General features: G+C 51.0%; 1 protein-coding gene across 2 annotated transcripts in view; it reads left to right on the plus strand.

Moving 5' to 3' along the window:
- ASTN1 (astrotactin 1) overlaps window positions 1–18,219 on the plus strand; it is a 267,008-nt gene that overhangs the window by 195,348 nt on the left and 53,441 nt on the right. For both annotated transcript variants that reach the window (XM_054587723.1, XM_054587724.1), the window contains exons 12-16: window positions 1,875–2,041; window positions 5,087–5,281; window positions 6,880–7,007; window positions 12,964–13,068; window positions 14,985–15,173. In XM_054587723.1, coding sequence (XP_054443698.1) covers window positions 1,875–2,041; window positions 5,087–5,281; window positions 6,880–7,007; window positions 12,964–13,068; window positions 14,985–15,173 — 784 coding nt within the window. The remainder of the gene's footprint in view (window positions 1–1,874; window positions 2,042–5,086; window positions 5,282–6,879; window positions 7,008–12,963; window positions 13,069–14,984; window positions 15,174–18,219) is intronic.

The raw sequence follows: 18,219 nt of genomic DNA on the forward strand, positions 1-18,219 counted from the left end.
CAGCGGCAACGCTGGCCCCCTTCTGGTGGTGCATCTGGCCTGGCAGCTGGGCGGCCAAGGGAGTGGGGCGGCAGGGGCTGACAGCACGTGGGGCGCAACCCTCAGCTGCCTCATTTGCTTGTTTACCGTCATCTGGAACATCTGGGCTTGCACAGCACGAGGCAGCCCCTGGAAGCTTCTTGAGATGCTGTCGCCTTCCCGCAGACTGGCCGCCTTCAGAGGGAGAAGGGATGGACTGGCAGGAGCCTGGCAGGCCCACTGGGGGGCCATTTGTGGGGGAAATGCGGAATGAGTGTCAGCAAACAGTGCACCTCCTGCTGGGGTCTCTGGCTGGGACGTGGGAGGAGGAGAGGTGGGTTTTCGGGGTGCACCTAGGCTGCAGCAGCCGGGCTTCTAGGCCACGGGGCTTGGCAGCTGAGAGGAAGAGGCAGCCAGACGGCAGGACAAGAGGGCAGGTGTGAACCCCGTTCCTCCAAGTTTCTACAGTTGTTTGGTTTTGGTTTTGGTTTTGGTTTTGGTTTTGGAGAAGGGGGTTGTTGCTAGCTGACTGCACACAGCACGGCCGCTCGAAGCAGGTCAGATCTAGACAGGCCCCGGCTCTGACCCTCGTGCCGCCTGACCCCCGGCAAGTCACCTGCCCCCTTCCAGCCGGCTGGAGAGGACCCGCTGTAATGCACGTGTGCGGGATCTGTTGCACAGACAGAAGCAGGATGGCAAAGCGTAGTCCCTGGCTCTTAGGTGGAGCCCAGGGCAGTGAGAGGGCCATGCGGTGGCTGGTTATTGCTTGCCACGCCTCCTGCCGAGGGTAAGCGGAGGTGCCATGGGGTGAAACACCTACAGCTCCCAGCAGAGCGCTAGGGGCCTGGTGAGTGGTGAACGTGGCTGTGCGCAGGAGCCCAAGCCGGCGGGAGCCGGTGATGGGGCAGCCGCCACGCGGGCGCCACGTGGTCCCACTGCGATCGGCAGTGCGGCTTTGGGGACGTGAAGCTCTCCTCGTATGTCACATGGGCACAGTCACCTGCTTGCCCCAAGCGGATGTGCAGGGAGCAAGGGGAGGGAGGCCCCGTGTGAGCGCTCTGACTGCTACCGCGCCACCGCGATTCTGGCTGACGTGTCTTCCCGGATTATCTCCTCTGCCGTCATTCTTGGGGAGCTCGTTGGGGGCCCCACGGCAGTGCAGAAAAGCTCATTGTCTCGCATTAACAATGTCCAGGGCCCTGGAATGCAGCCCAAGTGAAACATCCGTGGGCACTCAGGGCCCGGTGTCGTCCGCAGGGCGTCCTCAAGGCAGGGAGGTCGTGAGAGTGGCCACTCCCACTGGGTCAGCAGTCAGACCTCCCTCCGAGGCCACAGAAGCCCACTGTCTCCTTCTGGCTGGATGCCCTGGCTCCGTCCGCCCACTCCCTCCACCCCTGGTATCTGGCACCAATGTTGACAAAGTGCTTTGGACACTTAAAAGCCCTATTAATACTAAATCCAAACAGCAACAACCCCTTGCCCTGGCCCAAAGGAATCCCCACTACTGCATTTTAATTCTGGCCCGTCGCGGCCACACTTCTGCCAGCCGGGGGCCGAGCAGGGGTGCCTGCACACCTCGCTCTGTCTTGCCACCACGCTCCCTTCCAGCCTGTTTGGAAGAATCGGCTTTAATGCAAATGTGTGTGATCTGTGCCCAGAGAGAAGAAGCCAGATGTCAAGAAAGGTCACTTGCTTTTAAAGGAAGTCCAACATGGTGGGAAATTTCTGTATCATTTGCCAATGTGGATGGTTTCAAGGCTGAGTGTTAAAATCAGGGTCAGTAGCACCAGTCCAGTGTCCAAAGAGCCCAGTCCCCTGATTCACCCACCTGTGCGGATGTTTTCTGATTGTGCCAGTGCCCGTCCGGACTCAGCCCCATGAAGGACAGCTCTGGCTGCTATGACCGCCACGTCGGGGTGGACTGCTCGGACGGCTTCAATGGCGGCTGCGAGCAGCTGTGTCTCCAGCAGGTGGCGCCCTTCCCGGACGACCCAGCCTTGTACAACATCTTCATGTTCTGTGGGTGAGTGGAACCGCCCGTGAGGCTCACTGGTGTGCCAGGGCCTTATGTCTTTTATGTTTTATTTTATGCCAGGATGGGGGGCGTTTGTGCTGAAACTAGTGAAGAATGTCAGAATGAGCTGGGCGCCCTAGGCCGGCCCTCAGGCTCTGGGAGGAGAGCCTGTGGGCCTGGGAGGGGAGGGCTTTTCAAGTCAGAACAGGGAGGACCCTCAGGGGAGGCCGGGTCCCTCCCCTGGAGAAGAGGAAAACGGCCACAGCCAGTGCCCGCTGACACCGGAATTTTCCAGCTGTGTTTTGGGGAGCTGTTAATTAAGTGTTTTGTGACAGCCTTTTCCGTGGTCTAAAAGCTTGGCAAAGAGTGTGTGAAACTAATCAACTGCCAAAGGAGAGGAGGGGAAAATCTTTGGAGGAGTGAAGCGTAATTAAATTCTGCCCCTAAAGTCCCAGCATTTTGTGCGGCCGCCCCCCAACCCCTGCCCCGACATAGCAAGTCCTCGGTGGGAAGAGCCCGTGACTGTGGGCCAGCTCCTTTCACTGGGGAGGGCAGGGCAGGCGAGGCCGCCCATTTCACAGAGGAGGAGACTAAGGTGCAGGGAGGCCGGCTGACTGGCTCAGGGCTGGGGGGTTGGTGAGTGGGAAGGTTAGGACTAGAATTCAGACCCTCCATAAAAAGTGTCTAGCTCCCTCAAAATCGCACTGTACCCCACTGACTGGAATTATTTTTAATGACATGTTCGTGATATATATATATATATATATATAAAGTAAGTAAAAATTGGGCCAATTCTTCTATACCCCTAGTTTCCTTGTCTGACCTCTCCTCCCCTTCCCTTCTGCCCTCCTGCCCTCTCCCCTCGCCCCGCCCCCTGCCTCCCCTTCCCCCTGCCTCCCCCACCCTTTGCCTGTGTGTCAGGGAGGGTGCTTCCTTTACGTCACACCTGTGCTGGCCACTGGGCTGCGGACCTGGATGACATGTCGTTCTTGCCCTCAAGGATCTCACAATCCAATAGGCTTGCAATGAAAATCAGTGTTGATAATAATAAAACTATGCGAGATGGTTGCTAAAAGCCAGTTCTTGCTGAAGAATCCTGAAAAGATTATTTGGTGGAATAGTAATATCACTTGATTGTTATTCCATTTTATTTTATGTCTTCACAACCGAGCCATTTTCACATTCCGTTTCGTATAAAGTCCCATTCCCTAAATAGAAGCTTGATCTAAATTTTCATGTCTCTATAATGCTATCATTATGGTTGACCTACTTCAATTAAAGGCAGTGAATGCAGCCAAAGTTGCATAGCATTATTTATTTGATAAACACATATTGGGGCACCTAGCTTGTGCAGAGAACTGAGTTAGGTGTTAGGTACAAGACCCGGTCTCTGCCCACAAAGGAGTTTATAGGTGGACACAGGTCCAGGAAGACAGAGGAATGGGGACACTGGGCCATGTGGAAGGGGACACTTGTCCAGAAGCTCACAGTGGACTGAGAGGGAGCCAGCTGGCTTCAAAATGCTCTCCAGAAACACTGCATTATGGCTCAAGAATGGAGCCACCTCACCATCTTGTCGCAGACCTAGGCTGGTGCCATCGTGTCTTTTGTGAGTCTCGAGTCACATCTGTTGCCTAGATTAATGCAGAAGGTTCCTAACGGCACTTCTTTCACATTTCAGTCAGAATTCAGTACCCGCTTTTTTCGCGCTCTACAAACGGCTAGCTATAGCCTGACAGAGAAGTCCTTGATGTGAGATTCCTATGTAAGACCCAAGTCACAAGCACTTAGAACTAAAGAGCTCTGCTCACACTTGTTCACACAAATATGTAAATGGAAAATGGGGAGAACAAGGGATTCAAGTGCATTAACATGGGCCTCATCCATGCCGCTGCTCCTACTAATGATAGAAACGCTGGGGGCTGTGTGCTAGGCACAACGGCGCTCTGTGCGTCCATTGTTTCACTTGGCCTTCTCAACCGCCCACAGAAGCGCTCTTACGGACGGGGAAGCGGAAGCGCAAGAGTTGAATCCGCTGACCCAAGGTTCCCCGTAAGGGCAGTGTCGCTGCCATTACGATGTTCTTTCTGACCACCTAAAACTATGATTATTGTTCCTCTACATAGAACAGAGTCTTTATCATATTACAACAATTACCGTAGGTAGTAATAAAAGATGTGTTTTCATGCCCTGAACATCCACAAATTCAAAATCTTGTATATTTCTAAGGTGATGCCCAAACTAAATCAATATCCTTTTTTTAAATGACGGCTTTATCAAAATAATTCTTACTTGAGCTAACAAATTATAGTCTTCTCAATGTAACTACAAATAAGGTCCAGCTAATGACTTAGGGGTCGTTGACCCATATTTACCAACATCAGGATTGCTCTTCCATTAGAGTGGCTGGACTCAGTTAATGGGGAGGACGTCAGCGAGGTCCCTACTCCACGTCCTGGCGTCTGTGTGGTTCGGCAGGCGGGGACGTTAATATGGGTAGACCTTGTGTGTGGATACATTCAAACAGAACACAGACGGAAGATGATCGGTCTTCCCAGTTCTTTAGTTGACTCGTCACAGGACCAGGTTAGAAGGTCATTAATTTCTTAGGCACAGTGTCCTTTTTTTTTTTTTTTTCTTCTGCCTACTTACCCTCCAAACAAAGGGACGTTGTAGCCATATAGATGGTTCTGAAGGAAGGCTCCAGAATATCTGGGGTTTAAATGTATTAGTCCATCTACAAGTTTTATCTCCAGTGATCCCTCCCCTGACCTACTTGGCAAATCAGACTCTTAGAGGAGGAAGCGCTGCAAAGCCCTGAAAGCATTCACCTGCACAGGCAAGGTCAGCAGCTCAGTGCGATCACGTTGTGGGAGGGGACTTGGTTTACAGGCTTAAGAAACTGCGTAATAAAGGTGACAAAGATCAAATGGGGATATTCGTAGTGTCCAGCCACTCAGCACGCTCCCAAAGGCACCTCCTCCCAACCTGTTGGGTTGAGTGGGCTGCCAAGCTCACGGAGGGAGTAACTTCTCGAGTTTTCCACCTTGTTAGGTGCATTGAGGATTACAAGCTTGGTGTGGATGGACGCTCTTGCCAGCTCATCTCGGAGACCTGCCCTGAGGGAGGAGACTGTGGGGAAAGCCGGGAGCTTCCCATGAACCAGACCCTCTTTGGGGAGATGTTCTTTGGTTACAACAACCACTCCAAGGAAGTCGCTTCAGGGCAAGTGCTGAAAGGAACGTTCAGGTGAGCTCCGTGTCCGTGGAACCGACTAGTTAGGGCCGCCCTGCATCCCCTTCCCTGCAGCGCTTCCGTCAGCATCGAGTTTTACATCCTGGAGCAAGGTCAGTGTGGGCCACAGTCTCTGCAAGTCTGTGTCCTTCTCTCCAGAGTGTGAGAGCCACGCGTCCTCTGGGTGAACAGTGAAGTGCGAACTGCATTTTTGTCCTGCCCAGGCAGCGACTGCAGGACTTTCCTCGGAAGCTACTGCAAAATGCTCAGGTTCCCTCTTCCCTCAGAGTAGAAGAATTGGTGTGTGAGTTAGTCTAGAACAGCGGTCCCCACGTGTGGCCCAAGGATCCCGGAGCGTCCCCAAGGTCCTTCCAAGGGGCAGCCAGAGTCCTGCCTTTTGCAAATACATAGAGGCTGGGTTTCTGCAGATATTTTAACCCAAACAATGTGTTGTAATAAGCCGAATGCAGAGGTGAGACTCACGCTGTCTTCTAAATCAGACATTTTAAAAATATGCAGAAAAATGTTAAACAATGATACTCCTCTCATCATTTTTATAAAGTATATTAATATTTAATGGCTTTGTTATTGAAATTTCAAAGAAATTAATATTTTTAACATTCTTCAATTTCTAATAGGGTAAATGTAGATAACGGTAGTCCACATAAACAGAAGCTACTTGGAGCCTTCAGTTATTTTTAAGAGTATAAAGTATTCCTGCAAAAATGTTTCAAACCATTGATTGAGAATATTTCTAGGAGATTTCTCCGTTTGACCCCTGTTTCTGTCTGGCCTTAGGCCGTTTGAATGCATCTTCCTCAGAGCCCATGCTTTCCAGGAGAAGATAACACTGGGGAAGAAAGTCTTGTCCTGTGGCCCTGGCTAGTCTGGCTCAGTGGGTTGGGTGTTGTCTCACAAACCGAAAGGTCACCGGTTTGATTCCCGGGCAGGGCACATGCCCGGGGTTGCGGACCAGGTCCTTGGTTGGGGGCTCATAAGAGGCAGCTGTCTCTCACATGTTATGTTTCTCTCCCTCTCTTTCTCCCTCCCTCCCCATCTCTCTAAAAATAAATAAATAAAGCCTTTTTTGAAAAGGTGTCATAATGTGCATGAGCAGCTGATAGCAACCTGAGCCTGGACTCTCCTGAGCAAACTGATGGTCCATTTCCAAGCCAGTTCCTGGAGCCGTTTGCTCTTTCTGTTACAGACAGTAGACTTTGCTAATATTTCCCCTGTTAGCCTGGGACAGGTGCAAGCGGTGAGCGTCACACCCAGCCTTGTGGGGGCTGGAGTCTTCTCTGCCATCTAGAAAGGACACCGCGCATGCGGGCCTTATGCACAGCGGGTCGGGAGGAGGGGCAGGGATGGGAGGAAAGAACAGCCTCTCTCTTTGGAGTACACCTTTCCGTCTGGCTTGTTCCCATCTCCCCCGGCCCTCGCTCCGCCTCTCACACCCATGTCCGCCTCCAGCGCGTACATTAGGTGCGGTTCAGAGCCAGGGGCCCTTTTGGCCCAGGGGGATGTTTTTCGTGTGGGTCAAGATACAGATCGCTGCCGAAGGAGTGGGCGTCTCACCTGAACACTCGGAAACGAAGGTCTGCCTCTGTTTCTAGGCAAAACAACTTTGCTCGAGGTTTAGACCAGCAACTGCCGGATGGTCTGGTGGTGGCCACGGTGCCCCTGGAGAATCAGTGCCTGGAGGAGATCTCAGAGCCCACCCCCGACCCTGACTTCCTGACCGGTAAGTGCGCCTTCTGCCCTCGCTGAGCCCGCAGACGCCAGGCCGCTCCCCGTGGTCTCAGAAAACCGAGACTCCCCATCTCACTTATTTTGGCTTCAAAGCCGGTGGCTTCCCTAATACACCACAAAAACTCAGTCCGGAGACTGAACACTGGTAGGGTCGTTTGTCGGGAAAATTCCCGTTATTATGACATAATCACCTGTAAAGTACTCGTAATTATACCTTCCCTTGCTCGTCTCATCGGGATGCTTTGACAACCCATGGGACGGTGGATGAGTAAGAGGTCAGAGTCCTCGGTGGGTTAGAGGAAGTGGCCAGGCGACAGAGGAGGCAGAGAAGAGGCGGACGGCGGCCATCGCCTGCGGATCCGTCATTGCCGAGTGCGAAAGGAAATGTGCCCGTTCAGACTAGCGCGTAGCATTTTCGCTGCAGGGGATGGCGAGGGGAGCAAGAGAGAAAATGAGGAGATATATTCAAACCAGAAATAAATCTCACCGAAATCAGTTCCCCTCTAAAAGACAACTATAGACACACACACACACACACTTTATGTTCAGTTTAAAGCGTGCAGACGACAGATACACACTTGAAACGGGAAAGTTGCCGTGCGGCCTGTGGGCATGCCGCTGCCGCAGCCTACATCTCTAGTGCTGGGGAGCCTGGATGTCTTCTTTCCACTTCATTTGCTGAGAAGCACTAGCCACGCAGCTGTGAGGTACCTTGCGAAGGAGGTGTGAGCTGCCCGCTCAAACAGGACAGGGCCCACCCCAGTGAGAAAGCACCTGGCTTCTGTGCAAAGGCCCACCAAGACCCCACGCTTTATAACTTGTGGTGGAGGTGAGATTTCCCTTGGGCTGTCACCGGGCCGGGAGGGCACAAGTAGTCCTGGGTGCCCCCCTGAGGCGTTTTGGGAGGAGCGAGTGGCTGGATGCACGTTAGAAACCTCAGAAGAAGGCGCATTTGGATCTGCATCTTTGGAAATCAGAAGAGACATGAATTCGGTTGTCAGCCGCGCCAGAAACTTCTTTCTCCCCGTGCCCTTGGACCTCGCCTAACTGGGCACATTGGGATAAGAGAACCCAGGGTATTCACGTGGGTCACCGTCATGTTCCCGGCCTTGAGAGAGTGAAGTCCAACATTCCTAACGGTGTCGAGGGAGCTCTTCTGGACCTGCTACGTTTGCAGCCAGTCTTTGTTTTTAACCTATTTTTGATTAAGATGCGGTACCATTTAGGCCAAGAACTTTCCTTTGATTGTATAAAGGACTCCCTCTTATTTGTTTAAAGCCCAGAATGACTAGAAGAGCCAATTAAAGAGATGGTTGACCACGTTTCTTCTGTATTGGCTTTCTAGTGCTGGCAACATTTTACTCGTATCTTCCCTGAGAGCCGTACAGGGACTATCATACCTTGTGACACTATGGTGCTATTTATAGGTCATAATCCCCGTAAACCTACAAGCCTAGAAGATATTAGAGCTAAAGTGATCTTCAGAATGTTCTCTATCAGCACTTCCAAGTATGTTTAAATGAAAAAACAGTGCTCCACTCTTAAATAAGTTCTCTCTTCAACTGTATTTCGAAAGACTGTAGTAGCCACGTCGTCAGTTTATAACACCTTAGCATACAACAGGTTCCAAAAATCCTGCCGTAAAAGAAGAATAAAAATCCCTTTTACTTTATTTAACCCAGCAGTTCCTAAACCTAGGTAGCCGGAGAATCCTTTTACACAAAACAGCTATTTTCATCTTTCAGAATTACTGGTTTGAAGACATACTAGAAAATATTGATTTATGTGTTTTATTTTGCTGATTGCTTCCCTCTTTATCAAAATAACAGTTAAGAGCTCCGAGCTTCACCAGCCTTTTTGGTGTTACAAGCTGAGTGTCAATAAATGAAGACCAACCAGATGAAAATGGGTGGGAGCTGTTTATTCATAGCTTTATTCATAGCTTGCTGTGCAGCAGGGGAGTGGGCCGCGTGGCTTGCTCTCGGCATCGGCTGACAGGCAGAGGGGTGGGAGCTTTCGGGAGAGGAGGGAAGGGCCCCAGGTGAGCCCCAATGGGCCTTGCTGGCCATGGGTAGGCCAACGAGCCAGACGTGTGGCCTTCTGTGTGAGAGTTTTAGGGGTGCATATTTGACTTTCTCTGGTTGGACCGACACTGGAAGCAAGGACGGCAGCTGGGAATCTGCCAGTCCTTAATCAGGTTCTGGTCATGTTGAGCCACCTTCGCAGCTGTTACCCTTTGGCATCCTGGACTGGTCGCTAGAGATAGTGGTTGGGCTTCCTCCAAATCTGCTATATAGGTAGCAGACTTGTTCTTTGGGCTGATGACCTTAGGTAATAGGGGGGTTTTCTGGGCTGATTGTGCAGATGCTGCGTCAGAGTTCTATTTTTAAATGTGGTCCGGCCGTCATCTACTGGTATTTCAGTCTCTCCGTTGAGAACAAGGAGCGGGAGCAGGGGCAGACCGAGGAGGTAGAGGGGCTGTGACCGCACTCGTGGGCCGCTTGGGTGACGCAGTTGCTAAATCGATGTGACGTTTTGGGCTCTGCGCTCTGTGGCCATTCTTCAAGGTCACCCTAAGGAAGCAGACTTCAGAACTCTGGTGATAATACATCCCCCTGGCATTGCAAATAAATAAAAGGAGAAAGCTCCCTTCCCTCCTTCTTCCTACCTTCACTCTTCCTACCTTCCCCCTCCCTCCCTCCCTCCCTGCCTCCCTTCCTCCTTTGCTTCCCTCCTCCCTTCCTTCCTCCCTCCCTTTCTTCCTTCTTCATACCTCCTCCCTCCCTCCCTCCCTCCCTTCCCTCCTTCCTCCCTTCCTCCCTTCTTCATACCTTCTACCTCCCTCCCTCCCTTCTTCCTACCTCCTCCCTCCCTCCCTCCCTCCCTCCCTCCCTCCCTCCCTCCCTCCCTTCCCTCCTTCCTCCCTTCCTTCCTTCTTCATACCTTCTCCCTCCCTCCCTCCCTCCCTCCCTTCCGTCCCTCCTTCTTCCCTCCTTCTTCCCTTCCTCCCTCCTCCCTCCCTTCCTCCCTCCCTTCCTTCCTTCTTCCCCCCTCCCTCCCTCCCTTCCTTCCCTCCTTCTTTCCTTCCTCCCTTCCTCCTTCCTCCCTCCCTCCCTTTCTTCCTTTGTCACACCTTCTCCCTGCCTCCCTTCCTTCCTCCCTCCTTCCTTCCTTCTTCATACCTTCTCCCTTCCTTCCTCCCTCCCTCCCTTCCTTCCCTCTTCCTCCCTTTTCCCTCCCTTCCTCCCTCCCTCCCTCCCTCCCTTCCTTCCTTCCTTCCTTACTCTCACGTAAGTCTATTTGGTCATTTTTTTTCAAGCATAGGTTAGGGGAAAAAAATGTTTATTCTTGAGAAAACATAGTTGGAGATACTTTGTTTTTTGGTTTTTGTTTTTTTAAAAGAGTCATCCAGAAATGTATTCCAAACAATAATAAAATAAAACTGAAAAACTAGAGCTGACTGCAGGCCGAGGGCACGCTGAGAGAGAACTGTGTGATTCAGCTGAAAAATGTGTCTACTTTGAAATATCCCTTTCTTTTTAAATAATGGGGGTATTATCTGTAAGTGGGCACAGCACAGCACCTGCCAAGCGTCGGGGGTTATGCAACAGCCGTTTCCCGGACTGCGCCCCGGCGTAAGCACATTAAGCAGAAATGCTGCTTAGCAGTTTCAGGAGGCTGCTGGCTCACCTGGGTGAACGTGGGGCACTGTCGCCCCTTCCTGCTCCTCTGCGTTCACACTTCCGTTACTTTTTTCCTTTCCTCTGTTCTGAACTAAAGCCCGGGAGCCTACACCAAAAGCACCAATTAAGAAATGTCAAGTTCACGTCACTAAGGGTGACGAGAGAGAGAGGGGCGGCGGAGGAGGTGACACCATTTTGGAAGCCAAGGACGTATGTGGTGCTTTATCGTTTCTCAACGTCCTTTTATTCCCTTGACTCAAAAACCTGCCTGTAAAGCAGGTAACACACCTACCATGGATGCCCTTTCCAGATGTGGAAACTGAAACAAACGAGTTGCCTCGCCCAGAGGCACGCAGCTGATTGGGGTCCGCGGATGGAAAAGACAGGAAGGGGTCGTCCCACCTAAGCTTTCACTTCTATCGATGAGACAGCCGGGAGTCAGAAGACCCTCTAGCTGGGGGGCCAGAGAGAGGAAGCTCAGGCTGGGGACAGGTCAGAAACCACCCCCACCCCCGAGGCCACATGGCCAGGGGCCAGCGTTAGAACCACCACATCCTGCTTTCCTGCTGGTTCTTCCCACTAGGAGACAATTCAATGAAAGGGGACATTTTCTATAACCTATTGAAAAGTCTTCATTTATCGGGCCAGCTATTATTTTTATGAACAGACGTTTCGAAATCGCAGCAAGCTGATCAGCTGACATAACTAGAGAGCGGCCGTTGTGCAGGACGGTTCCCCAAAGCTTGACCAGTGTGTCCTCCAATGAAACAGGCCCTTGAGGTGTGTGACTGGCGCCTTCAGCTTGTAAAAGTGGAATTTCATTTCTATGCCTTGAAGATTAATCAAGGTTAAAGGCCAGAGTGGGTGGTAGCCTGACTATTGTCACAAAACTTCTGTCCTAAAAGAACATGTGAAAGAGGAAGCACTGAAAACCTCCTCTGAGTCTTAAGTAACTTACCTGTTTGATTGACTGCGATTAAATTTAAGCAGTCGATTCACTTAGCACCTCTCCTGACCTTTTTTCCTTTTACCTTACCAATAATTATTCCCATATGATTCACACAGAAATGGAAATTTGGCAATTGCTCAGCTAATTTGATCCGCGCTGACAAACAGCTAATTAACCCCACCCACTCTTCATCCAGCTTCAGGATTAAAGCAGTGGATTGAGCCCGAAGGAAGCCTGGGTCAACGCGGCAGGATAATTCACTGCGTCTGTGTCGTTGCCGTTATGTTTATATGCACACTCACTACCTACCCATCTATCTAAATATACTGTATATGTGGCTCTTATATTTGCATATGTACATACCTGCACGCATATAAATATGCATGTGTCTCTCCATATACTTATTCCTGCAGTATATACGTAGCAAACAGTAGGCATAAAAATGAAGCTAAAATTGGTTTTCTAAACTTAGCAAGGTGATTTTTTTTCACTTCCTGTGGCCTAATTATTTTGTTTCTGTTGCATTTTATAGCAATGGCCAGAATTCAAATAAGGTGCCCCTGCCTCTCCAAGGTGCTCAGATAAGAACAGAGCGTTACAGCATCTGCTGAGAGGCTACCAGGATGTGTTTCTCAAGCGTGACCTTGGCTGAGCACCTTGGGCTCTCGGAGCCTTGGTTCTCCCATCGAAGGGAGGACCACAAACAAAGCGTCTGCCGCTGTGTCTGGCACACAGATGGCGCTCCCTGCAGGGCCGTCCCTGCCCCTTAGTTGAGCTGACAGTGTCCCTCCTGGTAAAGAAGAAGTAAGCTTATCAGTTTCAGAGTAATTAAAACTTAAATACTGAACACAAATCAGTTAAACGGGACAGAAAAATCAATGTTATCAAGTACGTGAGCTGAGTCAATTACTGCAACTATTAAAGGGAGTAAGAACCCGGCGTGTGAGGTAAGCCTGGAGCTTCTTGCAGATTTATTACCGGGATATTGTAGTAGGACGGTTACGAACCCCCACCCACCCTCAGACACACATGGTGGCCCAGGGCCCTCCTGCACACACCTTCTGAGCCTCAGCCTCCCCATTTGTAAATTGCAAACCGTAACACCTGTCTCACAAGGATCAAATGATGTTACATGTGCAAAGTGCTTAGCAAAATGCCTGGCACAGGGCGAGGGTCTAATAAATGACAGCTGTCGCTAACTGTGATTCCAGAGATTCTGTCCATCCGATTGTCTCGCAGTGACCCCCTCCCACCCAGTAGACCCGGGACCTGGGAATCCATCGCACCCACTGAGACCGTGTCTCCTCTGTCCCCAGGGATGGTGAACTTCAGCGAGGTTTCTGGATACCCTGTGCTGCAGCACTGGAAGGTCCGGTCTGTGATGTACCACATCAAACTCAACCAAGTGACCATCTCTCAGGGTGAGCGCAGCTGCGGCCCGTCCCTGCCACCTGCTCCCGGGCGTGGAGTCCCTTTCCGAGGGTGCAAGCGTTTGGTCCCATCGTTGACAATGCAGTTGAAAACGTAGCTGCGCTCATCAGTTCATGCAGATGCCCCCTTACGAGCAGATGGCAGGGATCAGACCCCTTTTTACGGATAGACACTCAGTAAGGGTAGGAGAGACGGACAGAGCAAGGCAGGGGCCACTGGCGGTAAACACCTACTTTATCCTTTTTTCTGGGGTCGCCCACTGTCTAAAGAGCACGTGCAAAAGCAGACTTTCTAGAAATTGACAGAACAAAACTTTCCAAATGCAGTAAGCAAAACTTGGAGGTTCTATACAATGAAGGAAACAAGGGAAGGAAGCAAGAAAGAGGGAGGAAAACAGAAAACAGCTTCCAATTCCTAAACAGCAAGTACGCCAAACAGATGAGAGGCAGGCAGGCAGGTAGGCAAGCAGATCAGGTTAAGGAGTAGGGGGTGGAAACTCAGGACAAATCATTCTGAAACAAAACAGTGAGGCGCATCGTACAAATATTCTTCAAAACTTAATGGTTAATGCCTTGAATCAAGCTTTTTCACCTAGCACTTTTGCAATTCTGATGTGCAGTTTGCTAGAGAAAATTTCTGCAGGTATGGCCTTAATAGAGGTTTGTGTTTCTGTTCTGTCCGACTAGGAGAACGTGACTCAACGCCTCCCTCTGAGGCTGCCTAAGACCCGACATCTATGCTACAGAGCCTGGCTGCTCTGTGGTGGGTGACGGACTAACTAGATTCAGAAGATAGTGTTGGCACAGGGTGACGAGACAAGGGAAAGCGATCTTAGGGTCAACAACAGGGAGGCAGAGCTTGGGGCCAGCAGGAGAGAAAGGGAGAGGAGGCCTGATGGACAGTTAGCAGTGAAACATAAACTCACAAGAGGTGAGGCTTCGTGCACACAGAAAGAAGTGCATGAAGGGTAGAGAGCACCTCCAGAGGACGGGAGAGGACTCAGAACTTTTTACTTTTTTATCACTAAGGAGTTTTTGGCAAGAAGAGATTGGGATGGGGCTCTTACTGAAGTCAACTCTGTTGGTGCAGAAAACACCTAGAACTAAGCCCCTCTTCATTCAAGAGACTTGGGCCGTCTGGACCCCACCCAGCTCAGGCGCTGTGCATGTCAGGGCTTAACAATTGGCTACCTCTACTGCCACATGCCTTTCACAGCCACTTTTGGCCTCATGGGCGCCATGGACTTCTGCACTTGGGGTCTCATGCCTGGCCCAGGCCCTGCCTTCTTCTGGTAGGACACAGGTGTGGAGGGCTTACGAGAGCAGGGCTGTGGAAAACTGGCCGGGCCCAGCAGGTGTTGGACTTAGAAAACTTGCCACAGGCTGTCTTTTGGACAAATATAATTCTCTTCACCAGGGAGAGCAAATCTGGGGTAGGCACACTCCCACATACACACAGCAGAAGTTCCATGAAGCAATACTTCATCTTGCGATGTGAAATGTTCTCTGCTGGTATTTGTTTCTATTTTAGACTGTGCTATTCTTTTTCCCTTTTTTTCCCCCCTCATTTAATGAGCTATTATTTGAGCTCACTAAATTGATTTAATGCCATGACTTGTAATTTGAAGAAAACAACAACAGCATGGACTTAAGCAGGGGAATAGCTTTGGCAATGTTTTGCTTAACTTGCGCAAAGTTAACAACATGGCCAACTGGCTTAAAGAAATCATTTATTTAGGAACCAAAAGGTCTGATTTAGCTAAATGGAAACACTCACCTGGTCGGCCCAGCCAGCTCTGCAGGTCACTGTGGGCCAGACAGGGCGGCCGCTGGGGGCTGAGTGGCCTGGGAACCCAGTCAGCCGCCTGTGAGTGCTCACCTCCCCTGCGGGCGATGTTCCTCCGTAGCGCTCAGCAATGCTCTCCACTCCCTCGATGGGGCGACGTCTCGTGGGGATTTTGTGGCCTTGTTGGACCAGTTTGGCAACCATTACATCCAGGAAGCTGTCTACGGCTTTGAGGAGTCCTGCTCCATCTGGTACCCAAACAAGCAGGTCCAGCGGCGCCTCTGGCTGGAATACGAAGACATAAGCAAAGGTGAGTGACAGGGGCGTCGACACATTTGACACCCCGCGCATGTGCTGGTGGGCCAGGTGCAGTGGCGTGAACGGAAGCGGCCTGCAGGTGAGGGGCAGCGCGGGCGATGCCGTGTGCCTCTGTGCCGCCCTCAGTACCACCCGGGTTGGCTGCTAAAACCCAGTCTCGACGTGCAGGTGTGTGGGGGAAACTTCAGGTGCAGGTTGATCCCACGCAGTACGGCCACTGTGTCAGCTGTCACAGACAGAGCCCTCCAAGAGTTGGGAGCAGCCACCACGCCTTCTGCTACCACAGCAACGGCTGCTCTTCTGGAGGAGAGGAGAAGGGGGAGCCTACACAGTCTCCCCACACCTCCCGCGTCCTGCGGTCCCGGCCTTCCCTGCCTGGCCGGCCCTGGCCGCCTCTGCCCAGCACACCCCTCCGCACTCCATCCTGCCTTGTGTTTGCACCCGGTTTTGGTTTGCACTATGAGGGACTCTCCGTCGGCTCCAGATGCCGGCCTCACAAATACATCCTTGTCCACTGTCTGATGGCAGGCAGATTCCTCTTCGGTCCAGGTAAGGATAAGAAATTGGAGTTTTTTGAATCCTCTGAAGTTACCTGCTGGTAGAGGAGGAGTACTGGCTAGTTAATGTGTATTCTGACCAGGCAGGGCTGGTTCAGAGCTGCCATTCATGCCCCTTCTCCTCCTGAGCTAAGCCTCGTAGCAATTCTGACGAGGCCAAGCTGTGGGTGTGTGAGTTGCTAAAGGGCTAGTGATGAAATTAGCACAGCGGACACTCAACAAGTAGGTCATCCTAAGATTTAATGATCGAAGGACGGGGGACTCTGCTGTCCGTAGGCTGCAGTGGGGCAGGTGGTCCCCCGCGGCCGAGATGCACTTGGTTCTCTGCGCTCCACACAAACCCCTGTCTGGTCTTGCTCGAGGAATAGCAGAGGCCTGCGGCTGTCTCCTGGCTACTTGCCTCCGGAAGCAGCAAAAGACTCACGTCTGGGCTGTAGTCACTACAGGCCTTCCGTTCCCCCGCCCAAGGCCTGATTCCTCTAAACTCAGAGACACAAGCACGGGGTTCTGGTGACCCTTCACACTTCAGTGTCTTAAAATTGTTCAGCCAAAAAAGGGAGCGTAACAGAAGTAAATATAGATAAGACCAGTTACAGCTGACAAAGCTTTCTTCTGTTTCTGTGCCACAGCCTGGTGATTTAACCAAAAGGCTAAATCCTTGTGAATTTCTGATGAGGCCAGTGGTTCGAGGGTTGCCGGCAGTTCACGGTTGCTGGCCGCTGGGCTGCCGGGGGCTGAGTCCTACCCGCCCCCAGAGCTCCGGGGTCTCACCTGGCTTCTGTCCCCAGCATTACAGTGTCCTTGAGGTTGAACACAGACCAGCAGGGAGATCTGTCTGTGGCCTTGTCACTGTGCCCTACCCCTCTTGATCTCAAGCCACCTCACGACTGAGGAGCTAGACTTGTCACAGGCCAGCTGTGGACTCTAGCTCTGGTATATACGACCCCTGGCTTGTTGTTGATCTTAAAAGATAATCAGACATATTAGTATTTCTATTTTGATCTCTCTCAATTGTTCGTGTACACCGTCTCCTGTCCCCGAGTCTTATCTCTACATCATAGCATTTATCTTTCTTATTGTTTGGTCTGATTTTACTCTTCAATATTTTTGCTCTCCCCTAAGCACTCATTTCATTGTATTGCAGAAGCCTGCATGAAGGCATGCTACTGATAAGGACTTGTAAGTGTGTGAGACAAAGGAAGCATTTCTTGTGCACCCTGAGAGAACTGCTGCGTGACAGGATTTACCCCCTGGTGGAGACAGATGTCCTGAGAGATCCACACCTACCATGGCCTAAAAGTGACACCTTTCTGGCCATGGGTCCTTTGATCATAAGTCCTTGCCTGCTCTAACTTTTGAAACCTTTTAGTGGGAAGGATTTCTCTGTTCTTTTGTGTGTATGATCAGATACCTAAAATTGCTTACGGACAGGCTAGGAATGGAGGTTTTCAGGTGTGAGATGAAAGGAAGGAGCACAGGGCTTCAGGGTCAGGACTCTGGAATGTGCCAGGTGACTTCTGTTTAGCCAGCTCACTCTCGGGACCTCCTTTGTAATGCCTTTGGTGGCCCTGTCCAGCTCGAATAGTTTATGGGTCCTTTTGAGTCCCCCTTTTACATGAGAAGCTTCCTAGGGTCAGGCATTAGATGAAAGATTCCCCTCTTCCCTCGACGAATCACTGCAGAACTTCTCCTTTTATTCAGCCTCACACCCCCAGGGTCTAACCCAGAGCCAGGCGCAGGGTAAAAACTCGGCGACACTTTATTGTTGTGGTTGCCGCTGCTCTTGGTGACAGTGGTGGCATCGGGGATGGGAGTACGTTGAAGGCCCTTCCGACGTGGCGAAGGCCCACATGGAGTTCATCCCCGGCGCGGGAAAGGCTTTCGTTACACCTGACTGTAAACTCCGCGGTGGGTATTTTGGGCCAGATGTTCAGAAGGCCGCCTTTGATGCAGCAGGCACTTATTTGTCATAGTGTCACTCTGCGGTTTGTCCCTACCCACATGTAAGGACGACTGTCTCTAGATAAGTCTGACTGAAGTTGAAAGAACGGACTTCCGTTCCTCATTGTCTACAATTAGACCATCTTAGATATTTTCTACAGAGCAAATGAAGACTACCAGATGTGAAGTTTTCCAACTTCCCCGCCCTCCACTTCTAAACTTACATCTCTCTCTCTCACTGTCATTCCTTGCCTTCAGGGTGACCCCTTCACCTGTCCATGTGTCCCCTCCCCCTCTGCTTCCTCTTTGACGTCACGCATTCACTAGTTTCCTCCGTGTCAATCTTTCCAGCCTCTTCAGCCACGGAATTATCCCTTCCACAGCCTTGTAGCTTCCAAAGAAATAGTTTTATAAACATGTGACACCACTGTGTTCTCTTAACATATCACCATCAGATTTCTGGAGCAAGTAGATTGTGTCTTTTCTGTCCTTCCTCAACTTCTTTTTACTCTTCAAAGTATTTCTTTCAACCTCTTCACT

This window comes from Pteronotus mesoamericanus, unplaced genomic scaffold (assembly GCF_021234165.1).
Source record: "Pteronotus mesoamericanus isolate MK-2021 breed Mesoamerican mustached bat unplaced genomic scaffold, CSHL_Meso_final scaffold_1186, whole genome shotgun sequence".
Classification (NCBI taxonomy): Eukaryota; Metazoa; Chordata; class Mammalia; order Chiroptera; family Mormoopidae; genus Pteronotus; species Pteronotus mesoamericanus.